Here is a 14,619-nt window from a genome sequence, read left to right on the forward strand (position 1 = left end):
AGAAGGGAGTCTGGGTAACTGAATCTCTGCAAGGAGGGGAGCTGCCCTCCTGCCAGGAAGACTCACTGCTGACAGTTACATGAGCAAGAAATCGGCCTCTGGTGCTGTAGCCTTCTTAAATGGATGGTGTCTGTTACAGCAGCTAGCAACAGCCCTAACCTATGCAGACAACAAATGGAGTAGGGCATACATGCTGTCACCAGAAGATCCTCACGCTTCTGCTCTCAAGGGCAATGTTAGAACTGTAAGCACATCCAATTTTAAGTGAATTTTTAAAATATAAAGTGTAGTATTTATCTCTTAGATCAGTTGGCTTTACTGAAAGATTAATTATAATGTTACCAGGTAGTGATAAAATAGCCAGTAATAGAATTCTAGAGAGACTTTTACTTAAATTGTTTTACCTTTAATTTTCCTCATGGGCATGTTTGGGCATTCCACGCAGTAATGGTGAATGCCTTCTGCAGAGCTTATTAGTACAATATAAAATTCATTATGAAGTCTGTAAACAGTACACATGAATTTAACGTAAAAGTACCATGAGCCAAAAACTGTTAAACATAGTTCTTTTAAGCCCTTTCTTATGCTATTTTCAGTTGGATTTATTCTTTTCAGCAAAAACCATCTTTTTAACAGGATTAAACATTATTTCACTAATAGATGTTAAACTTATCAAAAGTTATTTTAACATGTAAGAATTCATTTTCAAGTACAGGCATGCTGAATTTCCCTCCAGTCAAAGGTGAACTTTGAAAATAAATATTGTAAACTTTTTCTCCAAAGAGAGGAGAAAAACAGAATCTTCATGTCTTCTGTACCTTTTGATATTTGCTTTTCTGTATGTGTCTGTTATTAGTGGAGGAAAATATTTGTATTTTATTTTACATCTAGGCTATTATGATACTAAAATTTAGACAAATAGTTCAGACATCGAATGAAGATATTAAAATTCAGGTTTTATTATTTGTTCAGTTATAATAACTTAAAGTTTAAATATTTGCTGTCTTCTTAGGGCAAAGATGTACTTCTGTACCACTGTCCTGTATAAATGTGTTACCCAAGATAGTGAGTGCTATGAAAGGAGAGGGAAGAGGGCGACAGGTGGAAACGGTTACTGTAGGACAGTCCATCTAGCCGCATGTGGTGGGGGAGGGGAGGAGAAGTGGAAGAGAGATGGTCCTACAGATGCTCCCATGGGTAAATGATGGCTGTGTCTGTCCCTGTAGTCGGGCTGTGCCTGTACTTCAGTCCTCTAAGAGGTGTCATTCAGGCTACTTCACTCAGCCTACCCCCACCCCCACTCATGTTCCCTTTCCTCATGGGCTGCCCCCGCGACTGACTTCCATGACGACTGGTTCTCATTAGGCCCCTTGTTTCTACACCAGCCTTAGATCATTAAGACAAAGACATACTTGCTACCCTCATAGCACATAACCACGCCTGGCAGAGGAAAATCAAACAAAAAGCATTAGGCAGTCTTACAGCATTATCTTGTACCCTCACTAATCACATCCAGACCAGATATTTTCTAATCACAGTTTTGTATCATGTTAACTTTTTAAGCATAAAATATGTATGTAGTAAAAAGTGCTTCTCAAGCTGTACCAATAGGAAGTCAGCTATGTTTGAGTGAGGCTTATTTTGCTACCATGGTTTAAAGATCACCTAAAGGCTCAAGTTTGAACCCTGGGCAGCTGGTTAATTTTTTTGCTCCATGACCACAGTTCACGCCTGAAGCTTAGCCAAGTCACTCCCCAAGAGAATCAAGCCCTAAAGTAATAATGGATCAGCACAAGTCCGTCAGTCCGTGCCACAGGGAAGAAAAGTTCACACTCACTGGAAGCGTTATACACACACACATATATATTTCTGCACATGAGACAAAGGCCACTAGCAAATCTGAAACAATTCAGATGGCTGAATTTGGAGTCACACTGCCTTTATTTTATTCAGTGTGTTCCACAACCTCAGCCTCTTCCACATTGTTCTACAGCTTCTCCAATACTTTGCAAACTGAATCAGTGAATCCCCCACCATGCGTGAACCACTTTATCCTCATGGCCAGTTTCTAGGAATCTATTGCTGCATTCTTCCCAGCGGGTAACTCCCCCATTCTCTACCAACACAAACTTCCACTCCACCACTGTATCTGCAGGCAGGAAAATGGAATGAGACCAGAACCCATCCTTGTTATAGTGGAGTGGGATGTAAGTGTTCCATCTCCCAAGACACTCATGGTCTCCAGTTACTGCAATGAATTGCACATCAGTGCTTGTGACATAATGGACCTGGAACCTGACACTAACTTGCTGAGACCCTGCAGGCATCACTGCTACCCTTTCTGTTTTCCCATGCACTTGCTGACCTCTTGCTTCCACCAGAGTGCTTCTTCCATTGTCCATTCCCTGGTTTAGGCTTAACACTGGAGCCTTAAGACTGCCACCCACACCAACATCCCCCCAAGATGAGTGCCTAGACACCATTTCCCACTCCTTGTGGTCAACCCGGTCCTGACTGTTCAAATGAGAGAGGCTCGCTGCTTCTTTAGCTCTGTTCATGAGCAGGTTGCTAGAAGGCAACTTCTCTGCAAAACATGTAGCTGCTTTAGCAGATATCTCTTGTCCTTTTTGGAATCCCCATTCTCCCATAGGAGATTTGAGGCTTTCATTTCTTGAAACTTCAGAGTAACTCCTAGAATTACTGGTCTCAGAGGTAGCTGAAGCTTCTGTGTCTGGAAACTGTCCAGAAGAAACATATTCTCTTGAATTGTCACAGACTTCCCTGGAAGGATTCTGCAATCTCCGTGATGCTGCTTGCAGGTTACCAAGGTCTTTGGTCTTAGAAATCAAATGTCCATTGCTTTCTTGAAGATGCTCTAAGAAATCAAAGGAAAAATGTAATAGAGTCAGGTAGTTCATTTAAGAAAAAAGTTAGGCTGAGAAAATAGATTTAGTTACTGAAAGCTTTACTACTAATCAATCTGCAATTCACAAAGTCTGCCTCTATTAAAATAAAGTACTACTTAATTAACTACTTATGCTCCCAACACTGTGCTCTAAGAATACACATGTATATCTGACAATAAAAGGGACATCCAGGAGTATCAATGTGCTAACACAAGTGTAAATGAAGTGGTAAGCTGTAGAGGCAGACATGTAACCCCATCACAGTCCCCAGTCTCCACAGTCCAGGCCATACTGGCATGCAGCCAAGTTAAGTTGCTTGGCTCCTATCATCAAAGAATGTTGTCCAGGCTGTGGGGCAAAGGGCTGCGTGGCTACCTTACAAACCAGAAGAGTACACTTGTACTCCCAGGGGAGGTGTGCAGGGCAGGGATTGGCTCTTGCAGATCTGCGGGCAGATCAGCAGAAGCCATCGCTGTGGGGAGATACAAAGAACAGTAGTGCATCCCCGGGCAGGAGTGGAGGGAGAACTGGGGGAAGGGGCTGGTTTCTCCTTGCCAATCCCATATGCATTAGGAACCTCCTCAACAAAACGGTGTTTTGTACCCCCTTCCATAGTAAGCACTTTTTAAAAAATGTTCTTAAAAATACAAAATCCAAGTCCTCTAAAAATGCAGTTTCCTTCTTGGCCAGGCCAGTGGTAGTCCAAATAGCTCCCTACAAGATTGAAATCTCCAAATCATACATAAAATCAGCACAGCTGCGGTTTTATGTGGGGGGAGGGGTGGTGGTATGGGGACAACAGTCTTGTTTCATTGTATCCTTTTTTTTTTTTTTTTTTTTGAGATGGAGTCTCGCTCTGTCGCCCAGGCTGGAGTACAGTGGTGGGATCTCGGCTCACTGCAACCTCTGCCTCCCGGGTTCAAGCGATTCTCCTGCCTTAACCTCTCAAGTAGCTGGGACTACCGGTGCCTGCCACCACGCCCAGCTAATTTTTGTATTTTTAGTAGAGACAGGGTTTCACCATATTGGCCAGGCTGGTCTCGAACTCCTGACCTTGTGATTTGCCCGCCTCGATGATGGTGAGTTGGAAGTGAGAATGAACAAATATTATTCTGGATTCCCAACTTTTCAACCTAAAGCATGAGATTGGTCTTCAGAAAAAAGATAAGTGAACTGTCTAGGCATCCCAGACCAATCACAGTAAAGGCACATGGGCAGATTTTCATGTGGCTGCACATGAACACCACTGGGCTAAAAATAAAGTTCACAGATGTCATTTTCACCATTAGGCTTCTGTCCAGGCATGGGCAGCTTGCCAAGGGAAGGCACTGGACGGTAATGTTTTCTGCCAGTGTTCGCTCTCTGCTTAGCAAATAGTGCCTAACATATACAAATTTAAACTCAGATGTCAATTCTACTCATCAGGGTTGGGTCCCCTATTTAAGTAGTCCCTAGGGATGACCGTCCGGCCCTATTCTGGGGCAGCGTGGGGGGGGGGACTGCCCACAGTGCTGAAACGGGCGACTAAGGCACAGCCCCAGGGCCTCAGCCACAGCCTTCATGGCCAGAGTCCAACCTGAACTTTGCATTCCGAAAGAAGCGTCCAGATAGCAGGAGGCGCCCGCAGCTCGGTTGTTCCCAAACCCAGCTCTTCATGGGCTGTGCGATGGTAGGATGTGAGACTACCAGGATTGGGACTGAGAAAATGTCCCTGCTTGGGCAGAGATCGAAGAGGCTTGTAGGATCCCCTAAACCTAAGCCCTCCTTTCCAAAGGTCGGGAAGGGGCGCCGCCACTGCAGCCACCCGCACTGCACCAAGCGCCGCCAAGCGGGGGAGCTCATCCCCGCCGGAGGGGCAGGACCGAGTCCTCAGGCGCGGGCGCTGAGGCACTCGGCAAGGGCGCGGCCCTTGGAGGACCAGCCAAGAAACCTGCCCGCGCATACCAAACAGCCTGGGAAACCGAGGGGCGTGGGGACGGCCCAGTTCCCTTAGGGAAGCCCGTCCTCAGGAGGAAAGCTCCAGGTGGGTTTGTCTCTTTCCTCCCTTCCTCGATTAACCTCAAAGCTCTGGCAGATGTGCCCTGGAGTCACGGGGGGAAGAATACCTGGTTTGGTGACCAGCTCCTGCCCGGAAGGTCCAGGGCTCAGTCCGCCGCTGCCACTCTGATGGCCTCCCGGAACCGCAGCTCCCCCAAGAGGGGCGTCCTTCTCTTGCTGCGCGTCCCCGTCCTTCCCGGTGTCTCCAGGGTCGCCCCGCAGCAACCAAACGAAAAGTGCTCCGGCCAGACCCCCTCCAACCAGCAGGGCGGACCAGACGGCGCCCATGGCTGAGAGGCTGCGGCCGCGGGAGACGACAGAGACTGGGGCCGGGGCTCAGGTCACGCAGGCAGAGCCACACCTACCCCGCCCGCTCCAGCCTTTTACGGTTTCTGCGCCGGGCGCTCCGGCTGAGCCCGGCCCTGCGCGACCAGTACTCAACTTTCCCAGCCCCGCCCCGCTCCCCGCCCCTGGGCTGCGGCCCCGGGCTCCCTCCGGAGGAAGACTCCAGCGCTCTTCTGTCCCTACACTTTCTGTTCCCGGCCCTGCCAGTTGCCAGCGGCCGGGGCGCAGGGGTCGGCGTTCCACGTGTGTCCCGCGTGAAGAACCGAAGTGCGCACAACTGCCGCGCGCAGCCGGGACCTGTCCCACAGCCCTTCCTTCTCCCGCCTGCTGCCCGCGAGGCCTAGCCCTGCCTCGGCCAGCGCCGGGCACCTCGGCGCCTTCTCCCCAGGGAAGCTCAGCAGCAAACGGTCAGCTAGAGGCCGAGAGCTTCCTGGAACTTAGAGGTGGGAGAGGCCGCGGGCGTCGGTGACGCGCGGGCTGGAGCGCAGGCTAGAGTTGTGGCGCGTTCGGGTGGGACGGTTGGCCCGGAGGACAGCGGGCACGGTGCAGGGAAACTGGGAGCCCTAGTGGAAGCTCCGCTTTGCCGCCAGCTCACCGCGCTTAGCCTCCCCAAGCCTCCGCCTCCCCGCCTGGAAAATGAAAGGATTGGACTGAGGACCATCCATCTAAAGATGCCAGTCAGCTCAACCTCATCCAGTCTCATCCTCTTTGGGCGTGTATGGCTACTGAAATGCGCGCCCATCTGTGTGAACTGGATGTTGTCCATGGACAAGCTCCTACAGATAAGTTTGTTAATAAAAGCAGCAGCTCTCTATTAAGCACTGTCTGTATTCCAGATGTTTTATGTGTGTATTTAATTTAATCCTCACAAGACAATAACCCTGTGGGGTGTTACATACATTTCTTTGTACATTCATTCCTCTGCTGATCTGATGACTTTGCACAACAGCTTCAAGCTGATGGTCCCCACGTCTGTGTCTGCAGCTCCCATCTTTCCCTTGGACTCCAATATTCAACTGCTAAAGGCCACAGATGCCAAACACCTGCCTTGGAGTAATTACTATAATTGCTCTCTCTGGTAGGACAAATTATCAAATGTGCCCCTTGCTCCGAATGGACAGTAGCCCTTAACGGGGTGCAAGGTTCTGCCACTTGGGTTACTGGAAGGCTGATGCACGCCTTGATGCGGCCACAACTTCTGTAATCATAAGAGAGGAGGGTAGAGGAGAGATGAGGGTGAAGACTGCCTACTGGGCATCTCCTTGTGGATGTCTAATAGACATCTCAAGCCCAACTCATCCGGACCTGAACTCCCCACCTAACTCCCCAAACCTACTACTCTCCTCACTTTCCCCATCTCAGGAAGTGGCAACTACATCCTTCCCATTGCTGCAAAACAAAACACAGCAAGCTCCTACAGGCCACTTTCAAACCACCAGTCAGCGTGATCCTGTTAAAACACCCCAGTTCTCTGCTCCAGACCCTCCAGTTGCTCCAGATCACACAGAAAAACCTTTAAGACCCTGCAGGATCTGTTCCCCGTGACCACTGTGCGTTCACCTCCATCTTGCCACCTCCAGCCACACTGGCTTCCTTGCCTAGAGTCATCCTTCCTGCAGACATCCTCTCTCTCTCATCCCCTTCAGGTCTTGGCACAAGTGTTATCTGCGCCCCCACTGCCCCCTCCCCAGCCAGCCCTTCCTTGACAATCCCAGTTTTGATTACAATCCTACTTCCTATATCCTTCCCTTGCTCCATTGTTCTCATTAGCACTTAGGGTATCATTTCTAATACACTCTATAATCCGCATGTCTGTGGTTTAATTTCTCTTTCCTCCCTTCAGAGTGTAAATGACAGCAGGGATTATTGTCCTTTGTTCTCTGCTAACTTCTTAGCACCTGTAACCTTCCCAGAGTGAGCGCTTAGAAGTACAGGTTGAATGAATGAATGGAAAGCCCCACATACTTTCACTCTAGAGCATTATTGGTATTTTCCTTACATAGATTCCATATGCATTTTTAGTCCACGTGGATATTACCTTTCCTTGAAATTTCATTTTATGTATAATAAAAAGTGACCATAAAGCTGTATTTTTAAGAGAATGAATGTCACTGTATAAAATAAGATTCTTCCAGCCTGGGCAGCATAGCAAAACCCTGTCTCTATGGAAAAATACAAAAATGAGCTGAGCAAGGCGGTGGCGCTTGTAGTCCCAGCTACTCGGGAGGCTGAGGATCACTTAAGCCTGGGAGGTGGAGGCTGCAGTGAGCCGTGATCATGCCACTGCACTCCAGCCTGGTTGACAGAGGGAGACCATCTCAAAAAATCCGCTAAAAATAAAAGATCCCTCGCACGCGCAGTTCACATAGAGTTTGTGCTCCTGTGAGAATCTAATGCCGCTACTGATCTGATAGGAGGTGCAACTCAGGCAGTAATGCTCGCTTGCCCACCACTCACCTCCTACTGTGCAGCCTGCTTCCTAACAGGCCTCAGACCAAGGTTTGGGGACTCCTGTCTAAGGGATAAAATCCCAGAGAATCTAAAATCCTTCAGATGTGAGCCCCGCTATTCACTTATAATACCTAAAAGGTTCTTAATATTTATGTTGTCACCAGTTTCTATTCATTTATTTAAAATAATACCAAAAATTATTTTCTCAACCCATTAGAATTATTTTTACATAATTTTTATAGAATAATTATAGAATTTTATAAAATAATTATAGAATTATTTTACATAATATGTTGTATCATATGGATGATGCAACATTTTTTTTTTATTTACTTTTTTCTTTGGGAATCCCAAGAAGCAAATGCAACAGTTTTAAAGAACATTATTTGGCCTTCCTTTTGGCTTTTCCAAACTTAAGTGTTGGCTCGTTGATTTCTGTGTTGCTGCTCTTTTAAAAAAATGCTCCAATCATAGTCATATGTATATATTAAAGGTTCATAGCCACATATCCTAAAAACATTCTTGCCGCACTGATGATACCCATGCTTATCACTATACAATTGCAGAATAATCATTTTTGCCTCCATAGAGAAAACTGAGAGCGCCTAGGAAGATAGTGTTGTCAGGGAGCAAAAAAGCTAGCACGTTTGTGCAGACAAAGGAGGAAGATGATGAGTTCTGCTGGGATGTGTTAAATTGGAGGCACAAGCAGGAAGTTGGAACTGGGTTTCTTTCGTTTAAGAAGAGGATCAAGGCTGGAGATATTGGAAATTCTGCATAGAGAGGTGGTAATTAAATCCATAGTAAAGATTAATGTTATAAAGAGAAATGAAGGATGGATGAGCCCTTGGCACAATTGCAAGAAGAAAGATTGGGAAGTTGCCTCCGTGTTGCTACTTATATTGCAATTCTGTCTTGAGATTATATTTTATGGGCCATAATGTAGAACCCATTTTCTAATTGATATTATTCTATTTAATAAAGTATGAATAGATATAGATGGATATTTTAAAGTTTATTTTATTATATATTTTTTCCTTTAAACTTATGCCAGAAAAGATTGCTTAATCCTGGCTTAGAGGGATGAGGACAGAACAATGAAAAGCAACTCTGTTTGCAAAGTCAAAGAGACTAAAGACTGGGATGGAAGAACCAGAGAAGAGGGAGAACGAAAATCAGATAAGGAAAGCAGTTCAAGAAGGTAGCGGGGAGGGGGAGGGGGAATGGAGGCATTGCTTAGCGGAACTTAAGTGGATAGAGAACTGAAGGGAAAATGGTTGCATTTGGCACATAAGAGGCCATCAGTAGCTCTGCAGTGTTTGTGGGGGTGAGAGTTGGATTTCAGAATGCTAAGGTATAAATGTTGTGAAAGGATAAGAAGTCCTGAATTGAGTTATCTCTCTCTTGAGAAATGTGGAGGCAAAAGGTTGGAGAGAAACAGAAGGGTTGCTTAAGAATAGAACAGGATACCCAGCGCTTTGGGAGGCTGAGGTGGGAGGATCTCTCGAGGCCAGGAGTTTGAGACCAACCCGGGCAACAGAGGGAGACCCCCCCCCCCACCCACCAGCCTAAAAAAAAATAGACCAGGACTCAGGGCAGTTCCTATAAACCAAGAGAGACTTAAGCACGAGTGGAAGCAGGAAAGAGCCAGTGGAGACTGAGCTTGAAGACATGAGAAGCAGAGGAAATATTTTTTTCATGGGACTTTCATAAGGCACAAGAGGGAGATGGGTCAGGAATGCCAGTGGAAGAACTGGCCTTGGATGAAGGAAAGAGAGGAGAAGGGCATGAAAAAAGTAAAGAATGAAAATAAGGGACATTTTGTGCTATAAAGGAAGTAGTCAGTGAGGTTATCAGCTGAGTGTGAGAAAGGAAATCTGGCTGGAGTTTTCAGAAAAGCAGAGAAAGTAGATAATGACCACTGGGAGAAGACATGGCCAGTAGAAGAGCTGTCTCTGCTGGAGTCCTGTTGCCTCTCCACAGTGGGTTATAATAAGAAAGAGATTTGGTCTTGTCCTTTTGTTGCTGGCACAGAAAACCTAGAACCCTTGGGATTTGTTATTCCTAATGGGACAGTTTCAATCACACCAGGTTTTCCCTTATGGTATCAGTATTTTTGAGGTTTGTCTCATCCCCACTTTAGATCATAAATCCCTTGCTGGTCACAGCTTGGTCATCTTTGTATTCCCTGGAATGTCAAGTCTATCATCTAATAGGCCTTCTTTTTATTGTTTTTGTTCATTGAATAACTAAAATATGCCAGCACCAGGCTAAGTGCTTTATAAAGATTATCTCATCCTTATGAATGGAATGCTTGGAGGGAAGTAATCTGTCCAAGGTCATACAGTTAATAAGTGACCAAGCTGGGATTTTGAACCTGGTGTTCTGACCCCCAGGACCCATGCTCTGAAACCCTAGCTTCACTGAAATCTGAGGATTCTTAAACTATGTCAAATTTCAAAGCATAGGTTTTAGAAGTGAGTGTGCCAATTTGGATGTGTGACACTAGAGAACCCTTATGGGAGTGTTTCAGTGTTTGTGGTGACTTTCAGACTTGTTCTTGGTCTGTAATAACTCTCTGCAACCCCTCTCTCCATTAGGGGAATGCACTTATCACCCGCAGCACCTGTCCATTGCTGTCAGATGTCTGGCTCCTAGGAAACTACATAACATTAACCCCAAGTACAACCTCTCTGCAAAGCAGTCACATTGGAGCTGCCCAGTTTCGGGTTTCACAGAGACATTTTCTAACTGAAACTGTCTGCAAACCTCTGACTCATCTTAGTTCCAGAATAGACTCAAGGCTGACATCAGTCATGTTAAGTCATGAATACTTTAGAAAAGGAGATCTGTGTTAGGCAACTAGCTCACTATCTACAGAAAAATAAAGCTGGATTACTACTTTGTACCACATAAATGATGAACTCCAGATGAAATAAAGTCCTAAATGTAAATGGCAAAACTATGAATAGAACAAAATCCAGGAAACTGGCAATGTGACATTGCCTAACATAGGAGGCCAAAAAAACTTTTTTGATTTCATCAAAATGATGCTACCTGGTCAATGAAGGGTGCCATACACTTATCAGATAGAGCCAAACTGCGGGAAGATATTTGTGTTGTCTAAAACTGACAAGAGATTAATACCTAGCTCTACAACAAACTCTTACAAATTGGCAAGAAAAAGACACAAGATCCAATATAAAAAATGGATGAGGGACGCTCTTTCCTCAGTGCCCAGAACAATGTCTGGAACATAATAGGCACAGTAATTTTTGGCTGAATAAAATTAGACACAAAAATGTTTAAACTCATTGATAGTCAGATAAATACAAATTAAAACAATGATATGCCATTTTACATCCACCAGAGAGACAAATATTAGAAAGAAAATGCGTGGTGCTGCTGTTGGGAGAGTCAACAGGTACAAACGCTCTGGAAGAGTGTTGTGAAGCTAAGTATGCATAGAGCCGATGGCTGTGCAATCCCATGCCTCAACATGTAGGCCCAGGGAAAAATGTGCACAAGACTATAAGGGACATACAGTGTTACTTGGGCCAACGGCAAGTTCGAGGCCCCCTTGCTGTTCATCATAGGTTATTAACTAAGTAAAATGCAGTAGATGCCTATGAAATACTATGCAGTAGTTAGAACAATGAACAAGATCTACACACAATGTAATTAAATCTTAAATACATAATGGTGACTAGAAAGGCAAGAAACAATGACTTACAGTACAATAATATTTATGCAAGTTGAAAATACATAAACACTCAAAATAGCACCACTGAGGCTTCAAAGATACATGCATATTTAGGGACAATTCTTACCACATTAAAGGAAGTGGCTTTGGTGAGCAAAAGCATAGGAATAGGAGTTGGGATAAAAGAAGAATGAATGAATAAATAAAGAGGTCCAGGGTGGGGCCTGGATTCGGCTTTCCTAACAAGCTGCCAGTTGATATTGGTCTGTTGGCCTCACTGTAAGTAGCAAGGAGACTAAGGAATAAGGTGAACTCAAACCTTGCAGGCTTAAAGAGGAAGTGAGGAAGAATGGAGGGAAATACGAGAGAGGAAGGAAGAGGAGAACAGGCAATTTTTGAAGGGTGGAGTCAGGGAGCGTCCAAGGCAAGGGCAGTGGGCCCAGCACACAGAAAAGGGAAGAGCCTATGGGTGCCATTGGCAATCTCTGCTTCCTCCAGTCAGACCTCCCGGGCCATGCCATGCACTCCAGCTCCTCACACAATTAGATACAATTCAAATAATTGTAATAATGAGTGAAAGACTCCCAATTCCCACCAGGTGCACACTGTTACTGGAGAGAATGTAGGCCAGATTTCTCCTCAGAGAGATCCTCCCCAAGCAAAGTTGGCCCTCGCCCTCATTCTCGCAGGCCTGCCCCCTGCTATTCTCCATCCCTGCACCCCATTAATTGCCCATGTCACTCTCCATATTATCTTCTTTGATTAAAGTTGTGTTTCCCTCCCTGGAATGTAAGCTCACAAGGGCAGGGAATGTATAGGTTTCTCCCAGTGACTATAGGGTGCCTAGTGTCCTACACGGTAGAGGCTCAAATATGTATTTGTTCAGTGAATGAATAAACAAATATCGAGAATGGTCAAGCACTAGCATGTACTACCAAAATATAGGATGTAAATGTGCAAGAGATTTTTTTTAAAAGAATTCACAGTTATCTTCTTGGGAGAGAATGAGGTAGATTAGACCAGGACAGATCTAGTAAAGCCACCATGAGGGCAAAGTTTGGGGTGTCCCTTTATCTCATTTCTTGTCTTCTTCCTCTTCGGTATTATTCTTTTTTGTGTGTGAGACAGAGTCTCACTCTATCACCCACACTGGAGTGCAGTGGCACAATCTCGGCTCACTGCAATGTCTGCCTTCCAGGTTCAAGTGATTCTCCTGCTTCTGCCTCCTGAGTAGCTACCACACCTGGTAGGACACCTGCTACCACACCTGGCTAATTTTTGTATTTTTTTTTTTTTTTAGTAGAGACGGGGGTTTCACCATGTTGGTCAGGCTGACCTCGAACTCCTGACCTTGTGACCCACCCACCTCAGCCTCTCAAAGTGCTGGGATTACAGGTGTGAGCCACCATGCCCGGCCTCAGTATTATTCTTTAACTGCTTTCTGATTCCACCCATCCACCCAAAACCATGGCACTGTAAATATTGTTATCTGTGAACATTTGTCAAAAAGAAAGTTGATATGTCACCAATACCTTACAGTGAATTTGTTTGATATTTTAAAATCAGTCTAGAGGCCGGGCGCGGTGGCTCAAGCCTGTAATCCCAGCACTTTGGAAGGCCGAGACGGGCGGATCACGAGGTCAGGAGATCGAGACCATCCTGGCTAACACAGCAAAACCCCGTCTCTACTAAAAATACAAAAATTAGCCTGGTGTGGTGGTGGGTGCCTGTAATCCCAGCTACTCAGGAGGCTGAGGCAGGAGAATGGCATGAACCCGGGAGGCGGAGCTTGCAGTGAGCTGAGATCCGGCCACTGCACTCCAGCCTGGGCAACAGAGCAAGACTCCGTCTCAATAAATAAATAAATAAAATCAGTCTAGAGGGAGGACAAACTAAAAGAATACATTTTTTATTGATATGTCATATTTGTACATTTTTATGGGGTACATGTGGTATTTGTTACATGCATAGAATGTGTAATGATCAAGTCAGGATATTTAGAGTATCCAGCATTCTATGTGTTGGGAACATTTCAAGTCCTCTCTTCTAGGTATTTTGAAATATATAATACTTTGTTACTCTGGTATCAAATATTACAATTAATTCCTTCTAACTGTCTGTATTTATTAACCAACCAACCTCTCTCTTTATTCCTCCCCCAACCCCTACACACCCTTCCCTGCCTCTAGTAACTATCATTTTGCCCTCTACCTCCGTGAGGTCAACTTTTTTAGCTCCTAGATATGAATGAGAACATGCAATATTTGTCTTCCTTGCTTGGCTTATTTCACATAATATAGTATCCTCCAGTTTCATCTGTTGCTGCAAATGATAGGATTTCATTCTACGACCAACTTAGATTTCATTATGGATTTGCAAACTATTCATCCAACAAGGGACAAATATCCAAACTATACAAGTAACTCAACAGCAAAAGAACTAATAATCCCACTAAAAAGTGGGCAAATAATGCATTTCTAATGTAAGAATGTTATATCCTGCACACCTACCTTGGAGGGTGATGGAGGAAAGAAGGGCTTCCCCACCTCTTGTCACCAGAATGTGTAATACTGCCTATTCTGCCCATACTGAAAGCAGGCCCTGTGAGCACACCATTGCTCGTCCCCCAGGAGATAACTGGGCTAAGTCAGTTTTCTGTTGTGTGTGTGTGTGTAGCTGCATGTACATATACCCTTTGACACAGCAATTCAACTTCTGGGAATTTTGGTTGAGTAGAAGCCAGAGATAATATTAAATATTCTACAAAGCACAGAACAGCCCCTCACAACAAAGAATAATAAGACTAATTCTATCCAAAACATCAATATTGCCTGGGCTGAGAAAATCTGCACCAGAGCGTGTGATGCCAGGGAAAGCAAAGAAGGTACACAATGCCTTTTATAGTCTAGTTTTGGAATCACACATTGCTACTTCTGCTACATTCTATTCATTAGAAACAAGCCATTAAGTACAGCCCACACTCAAGAGAAGCAGAATTAAGCTTCATCTTTTGAAGAAAAGAGTATCACAGAATTTGTGAACATATTTTACGACAAGACCAATCTGTCCTCTAGCCACAAATTATTTACATTCTTTTCATATGCAAAATATACTTACCCCACAGCCCCACCCTTACAAAATCCTCCCATAACTCCTTTACAGCATCAGCTTGGAATC

At 44.9% G+C, this 14,619-nt stretch overlaps 1 protein-coding gene across 1 annotated transcript; it reads right to left on the minus strand.

The window, feature by feature from the left end:
* Positions 1 to 935: 935 nt before the first annotated feature.
* On the minus strand, positions 936 to 5,343 carry STBD1 (starch binding domain 1). The gene is made up of 2 exons (XM_023222569.2): positions 5,012 to 5,343; positions 936 to 2,875 (listed from the first exon to the last, which is right to left on the minus strand). The coding sequence occupies exons 1-2, from the start codon at positions 5,229 to 5,231 to the stop codon at positions 2,019 to 2,021; spliced, it is 1,077 nt and encodes a 358-aa protein (XP_023078337.1). The 5' UTR covers positions 5,232 to 5,343; the 3' UTR covers positions 936 to 2,018.
* Positions 5,344 to 14,619: the final 9,276 nt, after the last annotated feature.

This window comes from Piliocolobus tephrosceles, chromosome 3 (genome assembly GCF_002776525.5).
Source record: "Piliocolobus tephrosceles isolate RC106 chromosome 3, ASM277652v3, whole genome shotgun sequence".
In the NCBI taxonomy this organism is placed as follows: domain Eukaryota; kingdom Metazoa; phylum Chordata; class Mammalia; order Primates; family Cercopithecidae; genus Piliocolobus; species Piliocolobus tephrosceles.